The sequence below is a fragment of the Sphaerodactylus townsendi genome, linkage group LG03 (genome assembly GCF_021028975.2).
Source record: "Sphaerodactylus townsendi isolate TG3544 linkage group LG03, MPM_Stown_v2.3, whole genome shotgun sequence".
NCBI classification, from domain to species: domain Eukaryota; kingdom Metazoa; phylum Chordata; class Lepidosauria; order Squamata; family Sphaerodactylidae; genus Sphaerodactylus; species Sphaerodactylus townsendi.
Window position 1 is genome coordinate 99,507,178 of NC_059427.1, and position 15,404 is coordinate 99,522,581.

At 40.3% G+C, this 15,404-nt stretch overlaps 1 protein-coding gene across 1 annotated transcript in view; it reads left to right on the forward strand.

Moving 5' to 3' along the window:
• Nucleotides 1–15,404, forward strand: part of HTR4 (5-hydroxytryptamine receptor 4) — a 227,619-nt gene that overhangs the window by 148,939 nt on the left and 63,276 nt on the right. The window contains exon 6 of the mRNA XM_048492226.1: nucleotides 4,946–5,514. Within this exon, the coding sequence (XP_048348183.1) occupies nucleotides 4,946–5,514 (569 nt within the window). The remainder of the gene's footprint in view (nucleotides 1–4,945; nucleotides 5,515–15,404) is intronic.

Below are 15,404 nucleotides of genomic sequence, written 5' to 3' on the forward strand. Positions count from 1 at the left end.
AAAACCTGAGTTTGGCGCCCCCCCCCCCAAAATGAGCGGCCACCCTTCCCCACCGTGACCAAACAATGATTTTTTTCCACCAGGTCACTTCAAAGTCACCATCACATTATAGAACATGCCACAACTCACAAATCTGAACACAGCAATGTGCCATGCCACACAGCAGAAATATTTTTGAAAACATTTTCAAAATGCTTTCAAAATGTTTTATTATTGCTATGAAAACATTTTATGGTGTTGTATCCAGTCCCCCTAATTGGGAGAAACAGCATCACCTTCAATGTTATTTAAACTGGGGACCCCAGATTCTCCCTTTAAGGTGGATTTAAAAGGAGAATTTGGGCTCCCTACTTTTAAACAAGTGATGCTGGAATCCACCCTCAAACAGCATCATTTTCAATGGTGTTTAAACGAGGGAGCCCAGATTCTCCTTTTAAATCCACCTTAAAGGGAGAATCTGGGGTCTCTAGTTTAAACAACATTGGAAGTGATGGTGTTTTGGGGTGGATTCTCCCCCACCCTGAAACAGCATCACTTTCAATGTTCAAACTAGGGACCTCAGATTCTCCCTTTAAATCCATGCCAAAGGGGGTGGATTTAATAATATTAACCTTTATTAGGCATTGAGAGAATAAAAGAAAGAAAGAAAACAAGCATTGGCAGGAAGGGGGTGGATTTAAAAGGAGAATCTTGAGAAATTTAGGGGGTGCCTGCTGTCTGGGGTGCAATTATTAAGATAGCAGCATTTCGAGTGTGTTCGTGAGACCCAACTGCTGATACCACCCAAGTTTGGTGAAGTTTGGTTTAGGGGGTCCAAAGTTATGGGCCCTCAAAGGTGTAGCCCCCATCTCCTATTAGCTCCCATTGGAAACAATGGGGGATGGGGCACTCCCTTTGGGAGTCCAACTTTGGACTCCCTAAACCAAACCTCACCAAACCTAGGTGATATCATCAGGAGAGTCTCCTGAAAAATCCCTGAAATTTTGGTGCTGCTAGCCTAAAATCTGCGCCCCCTGCAGGCCAAAAACGGAAAAAACACTGAAAATACAAAAAAATCCCACAAACGAATCAGCATTTTTGGTGCCCGCCACAAGGGGGCACCCTGGGCAACTGCCCACTTTGCCCAATGGGAGGAACGCCACTGCTTATTATTGTCCTGATTGTCCGCATCCTTAAAGGAGGCGTGAAAGTGCCCCTCCAAGTCTTCCTTCTTTTCATTAGTTGTTTTGTTAATGCAATCCACCAGCAGAGTAAATTGGTTTCAAATAGGAATATTGAACTCTATAACACTCCCAGGTGCAAAGTAATCACCTTTTTGTTTGTTTGGTTGCTGGCTGGCTGGCCAGGGAAGAGATAACTCCCTCTGAGTCCTGTGGGTGTTTTTCAAGACCCATTTGTACTTAATAAGATATTTCAAGGAGCCCTTTCCAACCACAAAATAGTTGGTCTATTTCCAAATGACTAATAATAAAAACAAAACCTTGTATAGCAGTATGCTTGCAAACAGGATAAATAAGATGAAATTCATTTAAAGCACAGACTTGTGGAGAACTGCAACTTGTACTCCCATCTAGTTGCCGTCTTGGGGATCTGGTTTCAAAAACCTACTGATCACGTTCATATTTTTGTAGATCACTTATTTGGTTTCAAAACCTACTGATCAGTTATATTTTTGTAGATTGTAGCTCCACAAGAAAGGTAAATGTTAGTCTTAAAAGTGATAAATGTTAGTCTTGAAAGTGCCCAAACACTCTTTTTGTTCTTCCATTCTGGTTGTTATCAAACATTTTCAGAGGTGGCTCTACTTGATTTCAAAGTATATTCTGTGGTTCTGCAAGTACAGTTGTGTAAATTTGAGATCAATGGAAGGCTGCTTATACAAGTTGTAATGGGGCGAGGGAGAGATATTAACCCACCACTAGCCACCAATTGTAACGGGATGGGTGGCCTACCATCAAGGTTCCTACTAAACTGACCAGTCGGGTTTCCTTTGCCACCCAAAATATCCCAGGCTAGTGTTCTTTTTACTCTGCTGCCACCATTAAAGAGAAGGAACTAGGAATCCCAAAACTGCTGCTGGCTGCCAAATATATAAAGGGGAATGTCCTTCAGAGTCCCATGTACAAAAATGAAGGAAACTCAAAATTGGCTGGGATTCTAGTCTCACTGACAGGCACTCTTCAACCTCGCACACACAAACGCAGGCTGGCACAAGGGTAACTTGAACACAATGAATTAAATTTATTTTTAAAACAAAAGAAAGGCTTCTTTAACTGGCTCAGAGAGGTACTAACGCTTGATGGTTTCAGAGAGGTTCTTTTCACTTAAAAGTTACAGAGCTTCAGATATTACTTAGGTTTCTCAGACTTAACACACACTCAGACACACGCAGGTGTCTCTCAGAAACGACTTGGATTTAATATACTTTACTCTTCCTCACAGACACACCCTTGACCTTATTTCTTCCACTACCCACTGTTTCACACACACACAGTCCTGGCCCTGTGAGTTTCAGGCATTACACAGCCTCCCTCACACACACCAAACCCTCTCTACCTAGAGGTTTGGGGGCTTCCCAGACTGGTATGGTACAGGGGCAGGACAGACTCCTAGGTCTGGTCAGTGTCTACTGACAAGCCTCTGGCCGGCGCTTCACTCTGCACCAAAAAGCCAGTGCCTTCCTTCCTCTCACAAGCTTCCTTCGCTTGAGGAGAGTCACTAGAATCCTGCCAGCTATCTGAGTTGGACCAGAATTCCTTTTCACCAGAGCTGAGAGACTTCGCTCCACAGACTCTGCTCTCAACTTAACACAAGCTGTTCTCTTCTGAACTCTCCACAAAGAACTGTTGGACAGGCTCTCTCTGTCTTTCTGTTTATCTAGCAGCGTTTTAGTGCCCCCTTACACTGGCCAGGGGCAACAGTGCCTTCCATCGACCAATCACCTTGCTTTTATTTAAATTAGGGCCTGCTGCCTTACTTTTTCTGTTATTGTCACCAGGCCTCTTTAAGCAGGCCTGCTTCACACCAGCCCTTCAGGGTGGGGCAAGTCTAGATCTGGAAAGGGCTCTGAACTGATTTAGTTTAGTATTCTGTACTATCCTGTACATTGACTGAAGATCCTGTGTTACAGAAATGGTGAACCACCAAAAAGACAAATAAGTGGGTTTTAGATCAAATCAAGCCTGAACTGTCTCTAGAAGCTAAAATGACTAAACTGAGACTATTATACTTTGGTCACATTATAAGAATACAAGAATCACTGGAAAAGACAATGCTAGGAACAGTTCAAGGCAGCAGGAAAAGAGGAAAACCCAATAAGAGATGGATTAACTCAATAGAGGAAGCCACAGCCCTCAGTTGGCAAGAACTGAGCAAGGCTGTTAACGATGGGATGTTTTGGAGGACACTGATTGATATGATTGCCATGAGTTGGAAGTGACATGACTGCACTTTATGCATACAGACAAATGAAATGACAGGCAAAATGAAAATTCAGTAAATTAACATGGAAATTAATATTGAGAATAGGAGTTTTTGTGTGTTGAGATATGTCAAACATATTAACGCTGCCATACTCATTCTGGTTATTTGCTGTAGTTTTCGGAGATACTGAGTGATTGGCAAAACACTATGGCTTTCAGACGGGCTTTTAAAAGACTTAACATGTCTGCTTTTTCCCCCCTGAATTTTGCTTTTATTGCCACCGACTTTCTTGCCTGGCAATGAAAATCTTGTTTTCACTAATATGCATTGACATAAGAGCCACCCCTAATAATAGTTGTTATTTAAACTGATCCTTCTTAACATCTAGTAGGTTTATTGTCAGGAAAACATGAGTGATGGTGACAAGTTTCTGAGTGAAGCACAGACCTGATTCTGTGCCAGTATTGCTTTCATTTCATGCTCCATTAAAGTTACAACCATGCAGCTACTACAGCTGCCAAGAATGAGATAGGGTTTTTTTCTTTACCCTGTCCATCAGAATCAGTAATAGAGATGAATGAGCAGACAGAGGAATGTTCTCCATAGCTGAGTAGTGACAATGATTATAATTGAATCGTTGCCAAATTTCTGTAATAGGATCTCTACGGATGGAATTTTTTTTCTTTGGTAACCCAACTGTATTTTACATTCCCTTTTTCCTGTACTGCATTTCTATGTATTTTTCCTTCACTCAATATCTACAGTATAGACTATGAGCAAACTACAGGCAAGTACAGGTCTATGTTGTGTATTTAGAGACTCTGAACTTGAGGAAGTATTTGATTATATTTCAACTACTCCCCCCACCCCAGCATGTAAAATACAGGAAATAAACATTAGTTTGTTTTTTCCCAATAGTTCAAGATGCGATAAGCATAGATAAAACATTCAAGAGAAGCAATAGAATAGTGCCCTTGTATGGATGGCTCAGGCTAGTCCAGTTTCATTAGATCTCAGAAGCAACACAGGATTGGCCCTGGTTAGTATTTGTATGGAGACCTCCAAGGAAATCCAGGATTACTACACAGAAGGAATAAATGGCAAACCACCTGTGTTAGTCTCTTGCCTTGAAACCCTATGATGTCACCATAAGTCAGTATTTTCCATCATCCCAATAAAATTGAAGGAGTAAACAATTGATAGAAAAGTTGTTATTTCTAGTAGAAACATGAGATAACTTGTTCATAAAAAGGCTGATAGAATTCCCAAGTCCATGTGATTTTCATTCTTCTTTTTTTGCCATTAAGTCATAGCTGACTTGTGGGGATCCACTCAGTTTTCAAGGCAAGAGATGTCCAGAGGTTGTTTTCCATTGCCTGCCTCTACATCATGACTTTGGTATTCCTTGGAGGTCTCCCATCCAGATACTAGCCAAAGTCAGGGTATTTTCATTCTACACTTGGGCAAATGAATATGAATTTGTTATCAGAGCAGCTATGATATGATTGTTTTTTCTTCTCAGATACAGAAAAGACAATTCAACAAGGTGTCCAACTCCACTTACTGCATATTTATGGTCAACAAGCCCTATGCTATCACTTGCTCAGTGGTAGCCTTCTACATTCCATTTCTGCTGATGGTGCTAGCCTACTACCGGATATACATTACAGCCAGGGAACATGCTCACCAAATACGAGCCCTCCAGCGTGCAGGGGCACCGACAGATGGGAGACCACACCATCCAGATCAGCAAAGTACACACCGTATGAAGACTGAGACAAAAGCAGCCAAGACTCTCTGCATCATTATGGGATGCTTCTGTTTATGCTGGGCGCCCTTCTTTATCACAAACATAATAGATCCTTTCATAAATTATACAGTTCCAGGTCAGCTATGGACTGCTTTTTTGTGGCTGGGATACATCAATTCAGGACTGAATCCCTTCCTTTATGCATTCTTGAACAAGTCTTTCAGACGTGCCTTCCTTATCATCTTATGCTGTGGTGATGAACGATATCGAAGGCCTTCCATATTGGGGCAAACTGTTCCATGTTCCACCACCACTATAAATGGATCAACACATGTACTAAGGTGAGTAGGTGCTGGAAGCTGACAATGGTTTGAAAGAAGCAGGAGGATGTCAATTCAGATTTATTCCCTTAGGTTCTGATGGCGTACACTGAGGATGCCTGTGCTATGGATTCAGTTCAGGCAAATCTATATCAATATTGGTAGAGAACTTTAAAAGAAAACCTTGATGGTTGTTTTTAGAAAACAATGGCAATTTGACATGTTAATCTATTCGTTTTCCTTATAAGTCTGGCTCTTTAAAGCCTATGCTTTTCAATGTATTGTCAAAGGCTTTCACGGCCGGATTCAACTGGCTCTGGTGGGTTTTCCAGGCTGTGTGGCCGTGGTCTGGTGGATTTTGTTCCTAATGTTTCTTACTTAGACAATGTGAAACAGACTTTTCTCTGTGATACACCTCTGACGATGCCAGCCACAGATGCAGGCAAACGTTAGGAACAAAATCCACCAGACCACGGCCACACAGCCCGGAAAACCCACCAGAACCACTATGCTTTTCACTTTATCTGTAAGGATTTTAACAGTTCTGTTGAGACGTGAAGCAATTTGATGTTGCTCTCAGGAATAAAAACTCTGCTAAGTGATTACGTAAAAATGGCTTTAAATAAAAGTAAATGTTTGTATTGTAAGCTCAGTGTGTCTACAGGTACAGGAAAGGTATCCTGAGTAGAGTTTTCTATAAATGAAGTGGATATGAGGGATACTGAGATGGGCATGGAGAGGGGAATGAGCCTTTGTGTGGAATGGGTGAGTCAAGAGAAATGTCACATTTAACAGCAAAACAAAGTTCAGAATACATAACATGCATCATTTGAAAATACTTGACTAATTTGAACTTATTAAATTAATTGCTCTTGAAAGCACAGTTCCATCTGCGATTAGGAACAGTGCCACTGCTATGTTTGTGCAGTCCAGTGTTCTTAGGGGTGGGGCAAACCTTTGGTGTTGAGGGATGACTTTACAAAGATTACTTTGAAATAACTCTTTTGCTCTGTATTGTCAATAATTCTTTCTGCTGATTTGCTGCTGAAGGATAGATAAGCACATCACTGTGGGCAAGGCAGGGAACATGCTCTGTTCTTAGCAAGGCTGGATGGTGACTCGCATTCTTTGAGGCATAACCTTCAGCAGATCTCTTGTTTGAGGGACTAGTCACTAGACTAGGCAAAGGTTCCATCATACAGAAAATCTAGAAATATGAGATCATCAAAGTAGTTTGAGGAGAAAACTACTTTGATAATCTCATATTTCTAGATTTTCTGTATGATGGAACCTGTATGATGGAACAGAGGAATCTGTATCTTTTATTTGTAATTTGTATCAGTTTTCTTCAATCGTTCAAGATTAATCACAAAAGCTTCAGGTGCTGAACTATATTAACATTTGTTAGCTTATGAAATATCTGTTGATTCTTACTATGTTGTGACTAACAGTTAGTGGATGGGGAAGGTGAATTAGTTGTTTTAAACATATCCTTAGTTATTTAAATGAATTTCACAATCTGGAGAATTAGGAGGAATTCTGAGAGGGACATAATCTGGGACATCATCTTAGTCCTCAAAGTATCCCTCTTCAGGATTCTCTTGCGCTCTTGAGCAGGATGTTTCATTTTCTCCGTTTATCCTTTATCTAGCACTTGGCTACTGTTAAAATGTTGTCCCCTTGGAAGCATTTTCCATCTTGACCAGGCCATATTTTTAGGTCTTCTTTTCCCCCCTTTTGGCAAGTTATACTGTTATGCATACTCAGGGAGTTGCATGAGTAGGTAGAAACTCCTACTTTTTGAAGTTTTTGTCATCCATACTTTTGCTATGAAAAACAATGTCATTAGCCCTCACAAATATCCACTTAATTTCCCATTCTTCCTCACTCGTAGTGTTGGATTTCAGAAAAAAATGTTTCTGCACAGATTACATTTTGGATTCTGTTGGCAGAGTTACATAATTATGATTTGTGCCCAGCCAGTATGTATATTTCCTATGGTAAAATATCAGTAGCCAGATATACTTCAGACTCTGGATCTATCGGTTGTCATATTTTGAAGTTAGAAAGGCTTTTCACCTCAGGCCAAAGTTTCTTCCCCTTCCCTCTCACATTTAAGGTGTGGCCAGTGGTAATCAGAGACAAGATGTTTTGAATGATAGCATCTCGTTTTTGAGATGCCCTTCCCTGGCATTTAAATCACTATTGTTTAGGAGGCAGACCAGAAATTTCTTATCCAGGATTATACCTTCTAAAGTTCATTTTATGGTCTTTTAGCCTGAAGACCATTTTGTGAATATGATTTGAGGCTGCTGAATGTTGTTTCATGCTGTTTTGTATCCCCCTGGTTTGCTTTTATGACTTCTTTTATTACTGATAACTCATATGTTGCTGTTTGTATAATTTTATTGCATTTTTTAACTTTGTGAGTAGCCTTATACAGGTCTCTGTAGAAGCAACATAGAATTTTTCTAAATGAATTCGTAATAAGGCACAGCTCAATTACAGGGTATACTCTTTTTAGGCAAAATGTTCTTGTCATTTCTAGGTTCAAAGACTCTTAGATTTATAGGGCTGAGAAACATTTTTTTCTAAAGCCTTGGAGAGCTGCTTCCAGTTAGCATATACAATATGGTGCCAAACGGGTCAACTGTTTATATATGTTTTGTGGTAGAATATGGTTCGTTTTAGTTGCTAGACTGATCTGAAGTTCTGTCTTTTACTCAGGCACTTCAGGCATAATGTGCGCTGTTTGCATCTGCTCCTTTTCAAGCACACAAGTGCACTTGGGTCAAAAACTACTTTGATCTAGGGGGAAACATTACAGAGATCACTTCAAAAATACCTTCCAACGTGTATCATTGCAAATTTTCCCATTTGTATTAAGAAGATAGGGACAATTAGCTCATCTTTAGAAATTTATCAGTTTCACAAAGAAAGATAATGATTCTGTCAGGAGGTTGAACTTGTGGAAACCATTAGCCTCAAAAAACTGAAGCATGGTGACTTCTCAACAGAGCTAAGAAAAGCCTGGATTTGTGGATCATCACAGATATTATTTGCTCTTTTGCAAAGGTCATCTCTGTGTGTGACCTGATGCTTTTGTTTGATACCAATAGCTGCGTAAGTCAATTCATAAAAGGTTCCTGGAAACAACCCAGAGATTTTATTTTGTGGGTTTATATTACATGAATCTCATGCTGTAGTATTTTCCACTTAATAATGAAAATCTTGCTTCATCGTTCTGGTTTCCTGCTTTCCTCTGCTAGCTGAAGACTCGGGATGATTGAATGTGGTTGTCCTGGAGTGCAGACTGTGCACACTGTTTCATCTGAGGGCAATTATCTTTTGGTTTCCTCGCCTTCTTGAATTGATGAGGAAGGTGTTTGGTCCTCTGTGCTGTTGTAAATATTACTTAGGGATTAAGTGTAGAGACTTATCTAATTGTGATCTGTGGTCCACTTTGCTCAGTGAAGGGAATATAGCATCTCATATAAAGAACCAATGTACAAATGGGTCTCTAGATCTCTGTTATAAAAAATGATGGGGCTTAAGTGGTTGAGAGGGAGCCCTTGGTTTTGTTGCTACTGATTTTAAGATTTTGATTAGCACTGAGTTTCTAAAAACACTATATTAGTCTCCATTAAAATTCTGAGACTGGATCCGTGAACAGACAATTCCTGCTCACCAATACAGGAAAAAAGACTCACAAGGCCCAGGTCTACCAGCAAACCCTGGGAGACTTACTACAATCTAGCTTGCACAGTTCTTCCAGGTCCAGTGGTAGCTACTGAGCAATGTGATGCCAGGCAGCTCACCTGGGCCAGATGGCAGCCCCTGCACAATTCACACAACTTGGCTAGGTACAGTGCTGGCCAACAAATAATTCACTAAACAACTTGCTACATGGCTTTTGCAACTTTGCTGGATTTTTCCCAGAGAGAGGCTGCGATGAGATGAGAAGAGGGAAAGCTGAGAGCCAGTAATGTGTAGTGGTTAGAATGTCAGACTAGGATCTGTAAGACCCAGGTCTGAATCCCCACTCAACCATGGAAACCTGCCGGGTGACCTTAGTCCAGTCCCTCTCTCTAGGCCTATACCTCCAGGATCTTGTAAGGATACAATGTAGAGCAGGAGAATAATGTAATCTGCTTTGGGTCCCCATTAGGGAGAAATGTGGAGTACTAATGAAGTAAATAAAAAATAAAGACTTGAGGGCAATAAAATATATATTAGTAGGTGCATGGGAAAGAGAAAAGGCAGTAGGGCAAGGGGAAAGGTTATAGAGACTGCTAGAAGATGGAAAGAGAAAATAATGTGATGAGTTGGGATACAGAAGATTATGTGACGTCCCCCTGAAAGGCCTTGAGGGTTCCCTGTTTGTAGATCTATGTAATGACTTCGAAGGTGAAGGAAGAGGAGTTTGGATTTATACTCTGCTTTCCTCAACCAAATAGAGTCTCTAAGAGGCTTACAATTGCCTTCTCTTCCCCTCCCTACAACAAACACCTTGTGATGTAGGTGGGGCTGAGGGAGTTCTGAGAAAAACTCTGACTAGGCTTCATGTGTAGAAATGGGGAAACAAACCCAGCTCACCAGATAAGAGTCTGCTGCTCATGTGGAGGAATGGAGAATCTCACCCAATTCTCCAGATTAAAGTCCACCACAATTGTTCTTAATGAAATCTCCATGCTTAGTTACAACTTCTTAGCAGCAGTTACCTGGAGGCAACAGCAGGACAAGGCTTCATGCCCTGTCTATGGGCAACGCAAAGGCATCTTGTTGGCCACTATGGAAATAAGATGGACACTCAGTATTACCCATTAGGGCTCTTGATTACATGGTAAATGTTGATTACATGGTAAATTTTGAAAAAAATTGAAAATGACAGTGAACAAGGGAATCAAAATAGGTTGGTCCTCAAGACCTTGGCCATCCCCTTGGAGAACTCCATTCCAGTTGCTAGCCTAGTCTAGAGCACCTAAAGGCAAACCTCAAGTATTACTGGAGATGCCCAAACTTGCTTACTCCAATGCCAGATACTTGCTGGAAGCAAAATGTGGCAGCAATCATGCCAACAAATCAGGGGCAGTGTCAGAATCACGTGAGGAAGGTGAGCAAATGACATCACCTTGTGCCAAACTTGTGCAGCTTTTAAAAATAACATTGAAATGCTATACATGAGTAGAGGTTTAGCAAAGGGGGAAATCGCCCGGTGCACCAGTGCATCCTCCATCCCCGTCCCGCCCCTAACGCCCCCGGAACGCCCTCACCATACCCCAAGAGGGGCATGCGCCTGGTGTGTCATGTCCCCCTGTCCCCTTGGAGCTACGCCTCTGCACAGGAGTCATAGTCATAAGCTGCTTCACTGCCATGTTCCTTTGTATTACCTATGTTTCCTATGCAACAATCTGAAAGAAACTTTACAATATATTTTCTGATAGTGAACCAGACTGTTGACTTTCCCTCCTTACTCTCTCTAATCTTTCATCATGGGTATTTACATCTTTGTCAGTTTTATGACTACCTTAACAACCACAGTCTTTTAAGGCCAATTTGTTCTTGAAATTACCTAACCAAATTTCTTTTTTCAATGGGTTGTAGCAGTGATCACTAGAACAGGAGAAATTTCTGTTCTTTATATAGTCACAATGAGGCATGAGATCCCTCCCTCAGTATCAGTACATGGATGGAACACTATGGATGCATCCCTGCATTGGCCAGGTAACTCAGTTTACATTGTTCAACATTTCTGTTTAGGCTTCCTGCAGCTCTGTATTTAACCACATTTGGAGATGAAAATCAAGGAAACACCACAAAACCAGCAAACCCAGAAACACTGGAGAAAAAGACCCAACAAGGGAATGCAACTGTGGGAAACTTTAATCAGAAACCAAACAGCAAACCAAAACAAGAACAAAAGCAGCAACAATGCAAAAACATCCAAGGGGGATTTAACTAGGGCCCCTTCCGCACACGCAAAATAATGCGTTTTCAAACCACTTTCACAACTGTTTGCAAGTGGATTTTGCCATTCCACACAGCTTCAAAGAGCACCGAAAGCAGTTTGAAAGTGCATTATTCTGCATGTGCGGAATGAGCCTAGGAGCTTAAAGTTCTCCCCACAGCAGCAACCTTAAATCAGAAAAATACAGAACTTTAAAATCACACAATAACAGTCAAGTTAAAACAAAACCAAATAAAAACAAGCAGTTTCCCCTCTTAAGCTAACTCCCCTCTTAAGCTAACCCCAGAGCCCTCTGGGGATGGGACGGTATACCGAAATCGAATTAATAACGATAACGATAACGACAATAACAATAACAACAATAATAACAACAACAACAACAACAACAACAACAACGCTGGGTGCCATCCCAAAAACACTAGGGCAGCACTTGAAACATCTTCGAATTGACAAAATTAACATCTGTCAAATTCAGAAGGCAGACCTGGTGGGATCCACACAAATACTACGCCGATACATTACAACTTCCTAGGCCTCTGGGTGAGGCTCAAATTGTAATGAAGGCCAACAACCAGCTAAAGATCTGACAGCTGTGAAATCTACAACAACAATAATAACAATAATAACAATAATAACAATAATAATAAATAAATAGGTCAAACTAGGCCTGTGAAGGCTTAGCCTAAGGCCTCCCCCTCCCCCCACAACCCACCAAAAAGCACAACTAAAAACAAGTAATAGCAATGGAAATTTGAAAACTGATTAAAAATAAATAAACTTGGACAATCAAATCCTTTGGCATCTTCTCCAGGCGTGTCTCCTCTGCAGGGTTGATGGTAGTCCATAAAGTCAGGTTCTCCAAAGACCCGATACAGGGAAGACAAATTCAGTGGAAATCCTGAACTATCACTCTACCTCAGTCTGGAATAGAATGGGCTGACTGGGAACCAGCACTGTAAATTTTATACCAAAATCCAGGGCTATGAAATTGAAAATATTGCAAGGAATATTAAAAACCTTTCCTGATTGACCAAGGAACACTGTTAGCAGTTATGCTCAGTGCTCACATTTGATTGGCCACAGACAGCCCCCCCCCCCCCCCCTGTCACTAAAGATGCACTACAAACTCTGCAAATGCATGGCACTCATTAGCTGGGACTGGAAATGAATCTCCAGAGAGCTCTCCTATTTTTTGCCCTGGAAACAACACACAGAGTGCAGCAGACACCAGGGAAGGAGCAGCCAGTTTCAGCAACATTACTGAACTTTAAGCAGCCCTCCAGACCTTATCAGAAAGCCCAACAGACACAAGCAAAAGTAAGGTGAAGGGAGGATTCTCAGGGGGTGGGAGGGGGTTGAATTCTTTAGTTTGAAAAAAATATTCAAGTCACTTTAAAGGGACTCCAAGTGGCTAGCTGCTATGGAAGACTCCCTTTAAAGTTTAAATTGCCAAAATCTGATAAGTCAAATAGATATTCGGCTTATCAGATTTTCTAAATAGTTGGCTCATTTTTTGTGGCTTGTATTTGGGGCCGAATAACAACCCCCCCCCCTCAAAAAAATCAGGCTTTTTTGGGGGGGTGACCGATTCAGCTTTACCACATCACCAAGCCTATTATATTATAAGTGATATGCGTCGGAATCATTTCCTTAACTATTTCTTGAAATTAATGGCATGTAAAAGAGCTTAAATCTTGCTATGTCATACCGCCAGTTTTGCCACAGGATTAAATAAGAAGAGTTGGTTTTATATCCTGCTTTTCTCTACCGCCAAGGTGGGTTGATGCCCTTACCATTTGCTGGGATTTTGTACCGCTGTGTAATTTGTGTCAGAATATGTAGAAATTAGTTTTAAAATGTGGCCATCTAGCATCATGATGTAATTAGCAACCTTCTCCTTTTTTTGGCTGAAATTTATTAGTGATTCCTGGTTCTTTTCATGTATCTTCCCTTTAATCTTATCTTTCATTTTCACTAGACATTAAACAGAGGCCTTGAGAGCAAAGTTTCCAGAGGCAGAATACAACCATTCATTATATTTCCAGGAAAATTGTTCTGAGCTATCAGACAATAAATGATCAGTGTTAACAGGAATCAAGTTCATCTTCTTCTAGCACATCTAAAAGTATTTCCATGCATTCTAAACTGCTCTTTTAATTTCCATCTTTTTCTTGGATTTCTAGCTTGTCAAGACTCAAATCATCAGAAACTCTAAATGTGTTCACACCTATTGGTCATGGATCCCTGAAATGATACTGTATGTGAGTACTAAGTGCTGTCAAGTCACTTCCAGTTCCAACTTAAGTTAACCCTATCAAAGGGTTGTCATAAGTCAGTTGTGACTTGACTGCAAAAAAAAATGAATGAATGAATAACCTCCAAATCATCCTATAATTAACAGCCTCATTCAGGTCTTGCAAACGGTGGGCAGTGGGTTCCTTTATTGAGTCAATCCATCTCATGTTGGGTCTTCTTTTCCTGAAGACTTTAGCTTTTCTTAGCATTATTGTCTTTTCTAGTGAATCTTGTCTTTGCATAATTTGACCAAAGTACTATAATCTCAGTTTGGTAATTTCAGTTTCTAGTGAGAGTTCAGGCTTGATATTACCTGTGGCCTAATTATTTCTTTACTTATCTATCTCATAGGTTAAAAATGACTGGATTGGAAAGAATTAGGGAATTTGTATTCCTTACTTAATATCATGGGGACTGTCCTAGATTCGTTTATTCACCTAACAGTCTGTTTTATTGAACAGCTATTTTGCTGCATAATGTAAACCATGGGATTACTATAACCAGAAGAGATATCTTTTTTGTGGAAAAGATTGACTGCCAAGGTGAACAAATTAACTTGAGGCAGTGCCCAGGACAATAAGTATTGGACACTAATTTTCTAGATTCTTCCTGTTGTTAACTACTGGAGGGTTTTTTTGTATAGTGATTTGCTTAATGAAACTAATGATTAAGTCCAATGGCCTTGAGCAGTATCACACTAATAAAGTTAAACAACAATCATAATAACCCATGCCTTGACTTGAACTCATTTATTTATTCATGTTATTATATCTTGCTATAATTTAGGGACAGGGCTAGAGTGAGGGGGAACTGCCACGCCACACCCCTGCACTGGTGTGCGCCTGGTGCGTCATGTACCCCCATCCCCTTGACCCTACGCCACTGCTTAGGAGAAATTTTTTTGATAAAGCCAACGTTTCCTTGTGTTCAATACCTGCTAAGAGCACTCTCAATTTCTCTTCAATAAATATATTTGCCCTCCTTTGAAATAGTGGCAAAATCTATAATTCTTATGTCAAAATAAAAACACGTCCCAAAAGATAATGCTCCCAACATATCAATTTGTCCTGACTGACACAAAACATCTATTCAAGTAAAGTTCCTTTTAGTGACTATCTATTACCTGAGATGTACTGTGTTTAATCTAGCTAACATAAATGCTCTTCCATATTGAGGGCCAGTTAGAAATTAAGCAGAAATTAAGGTTGGAGGGGTTTTTTTGGTAAAAAACTGTATATGAGATTAAAGAAGGAGTGCAATCCTTTAAAAAAATTACCCCTGTCTAAGCCCATTGATTTCAGTGGGTTTAGACTAATGTAATTCGGTTTAGGATTGCACTGTGGTCATTTTTAAACTGGCTGTAAATGTTCAATTGAAAATGTTTGTTTAGGTTACCTGACAGATAGGTTACTTTTTTTTACATGGATATAGAGTTTCTAGTGAACTTTGAAACAATGTGGATCTGCTGCCAGATTATAGATTCCATCTTTCATGATGGATCAGTGAATAAAATGTAATTAGTTCTCATTCAAATAATGGTTTAGGAGGCCAGAATAGCCTTTTGACTTGAATGTATAATTTATTAGTTGCTAGTAGATGTGATAGAATATATAAAGAAAGGATAGAGTTCTGTGTAGTTTCTGAGACC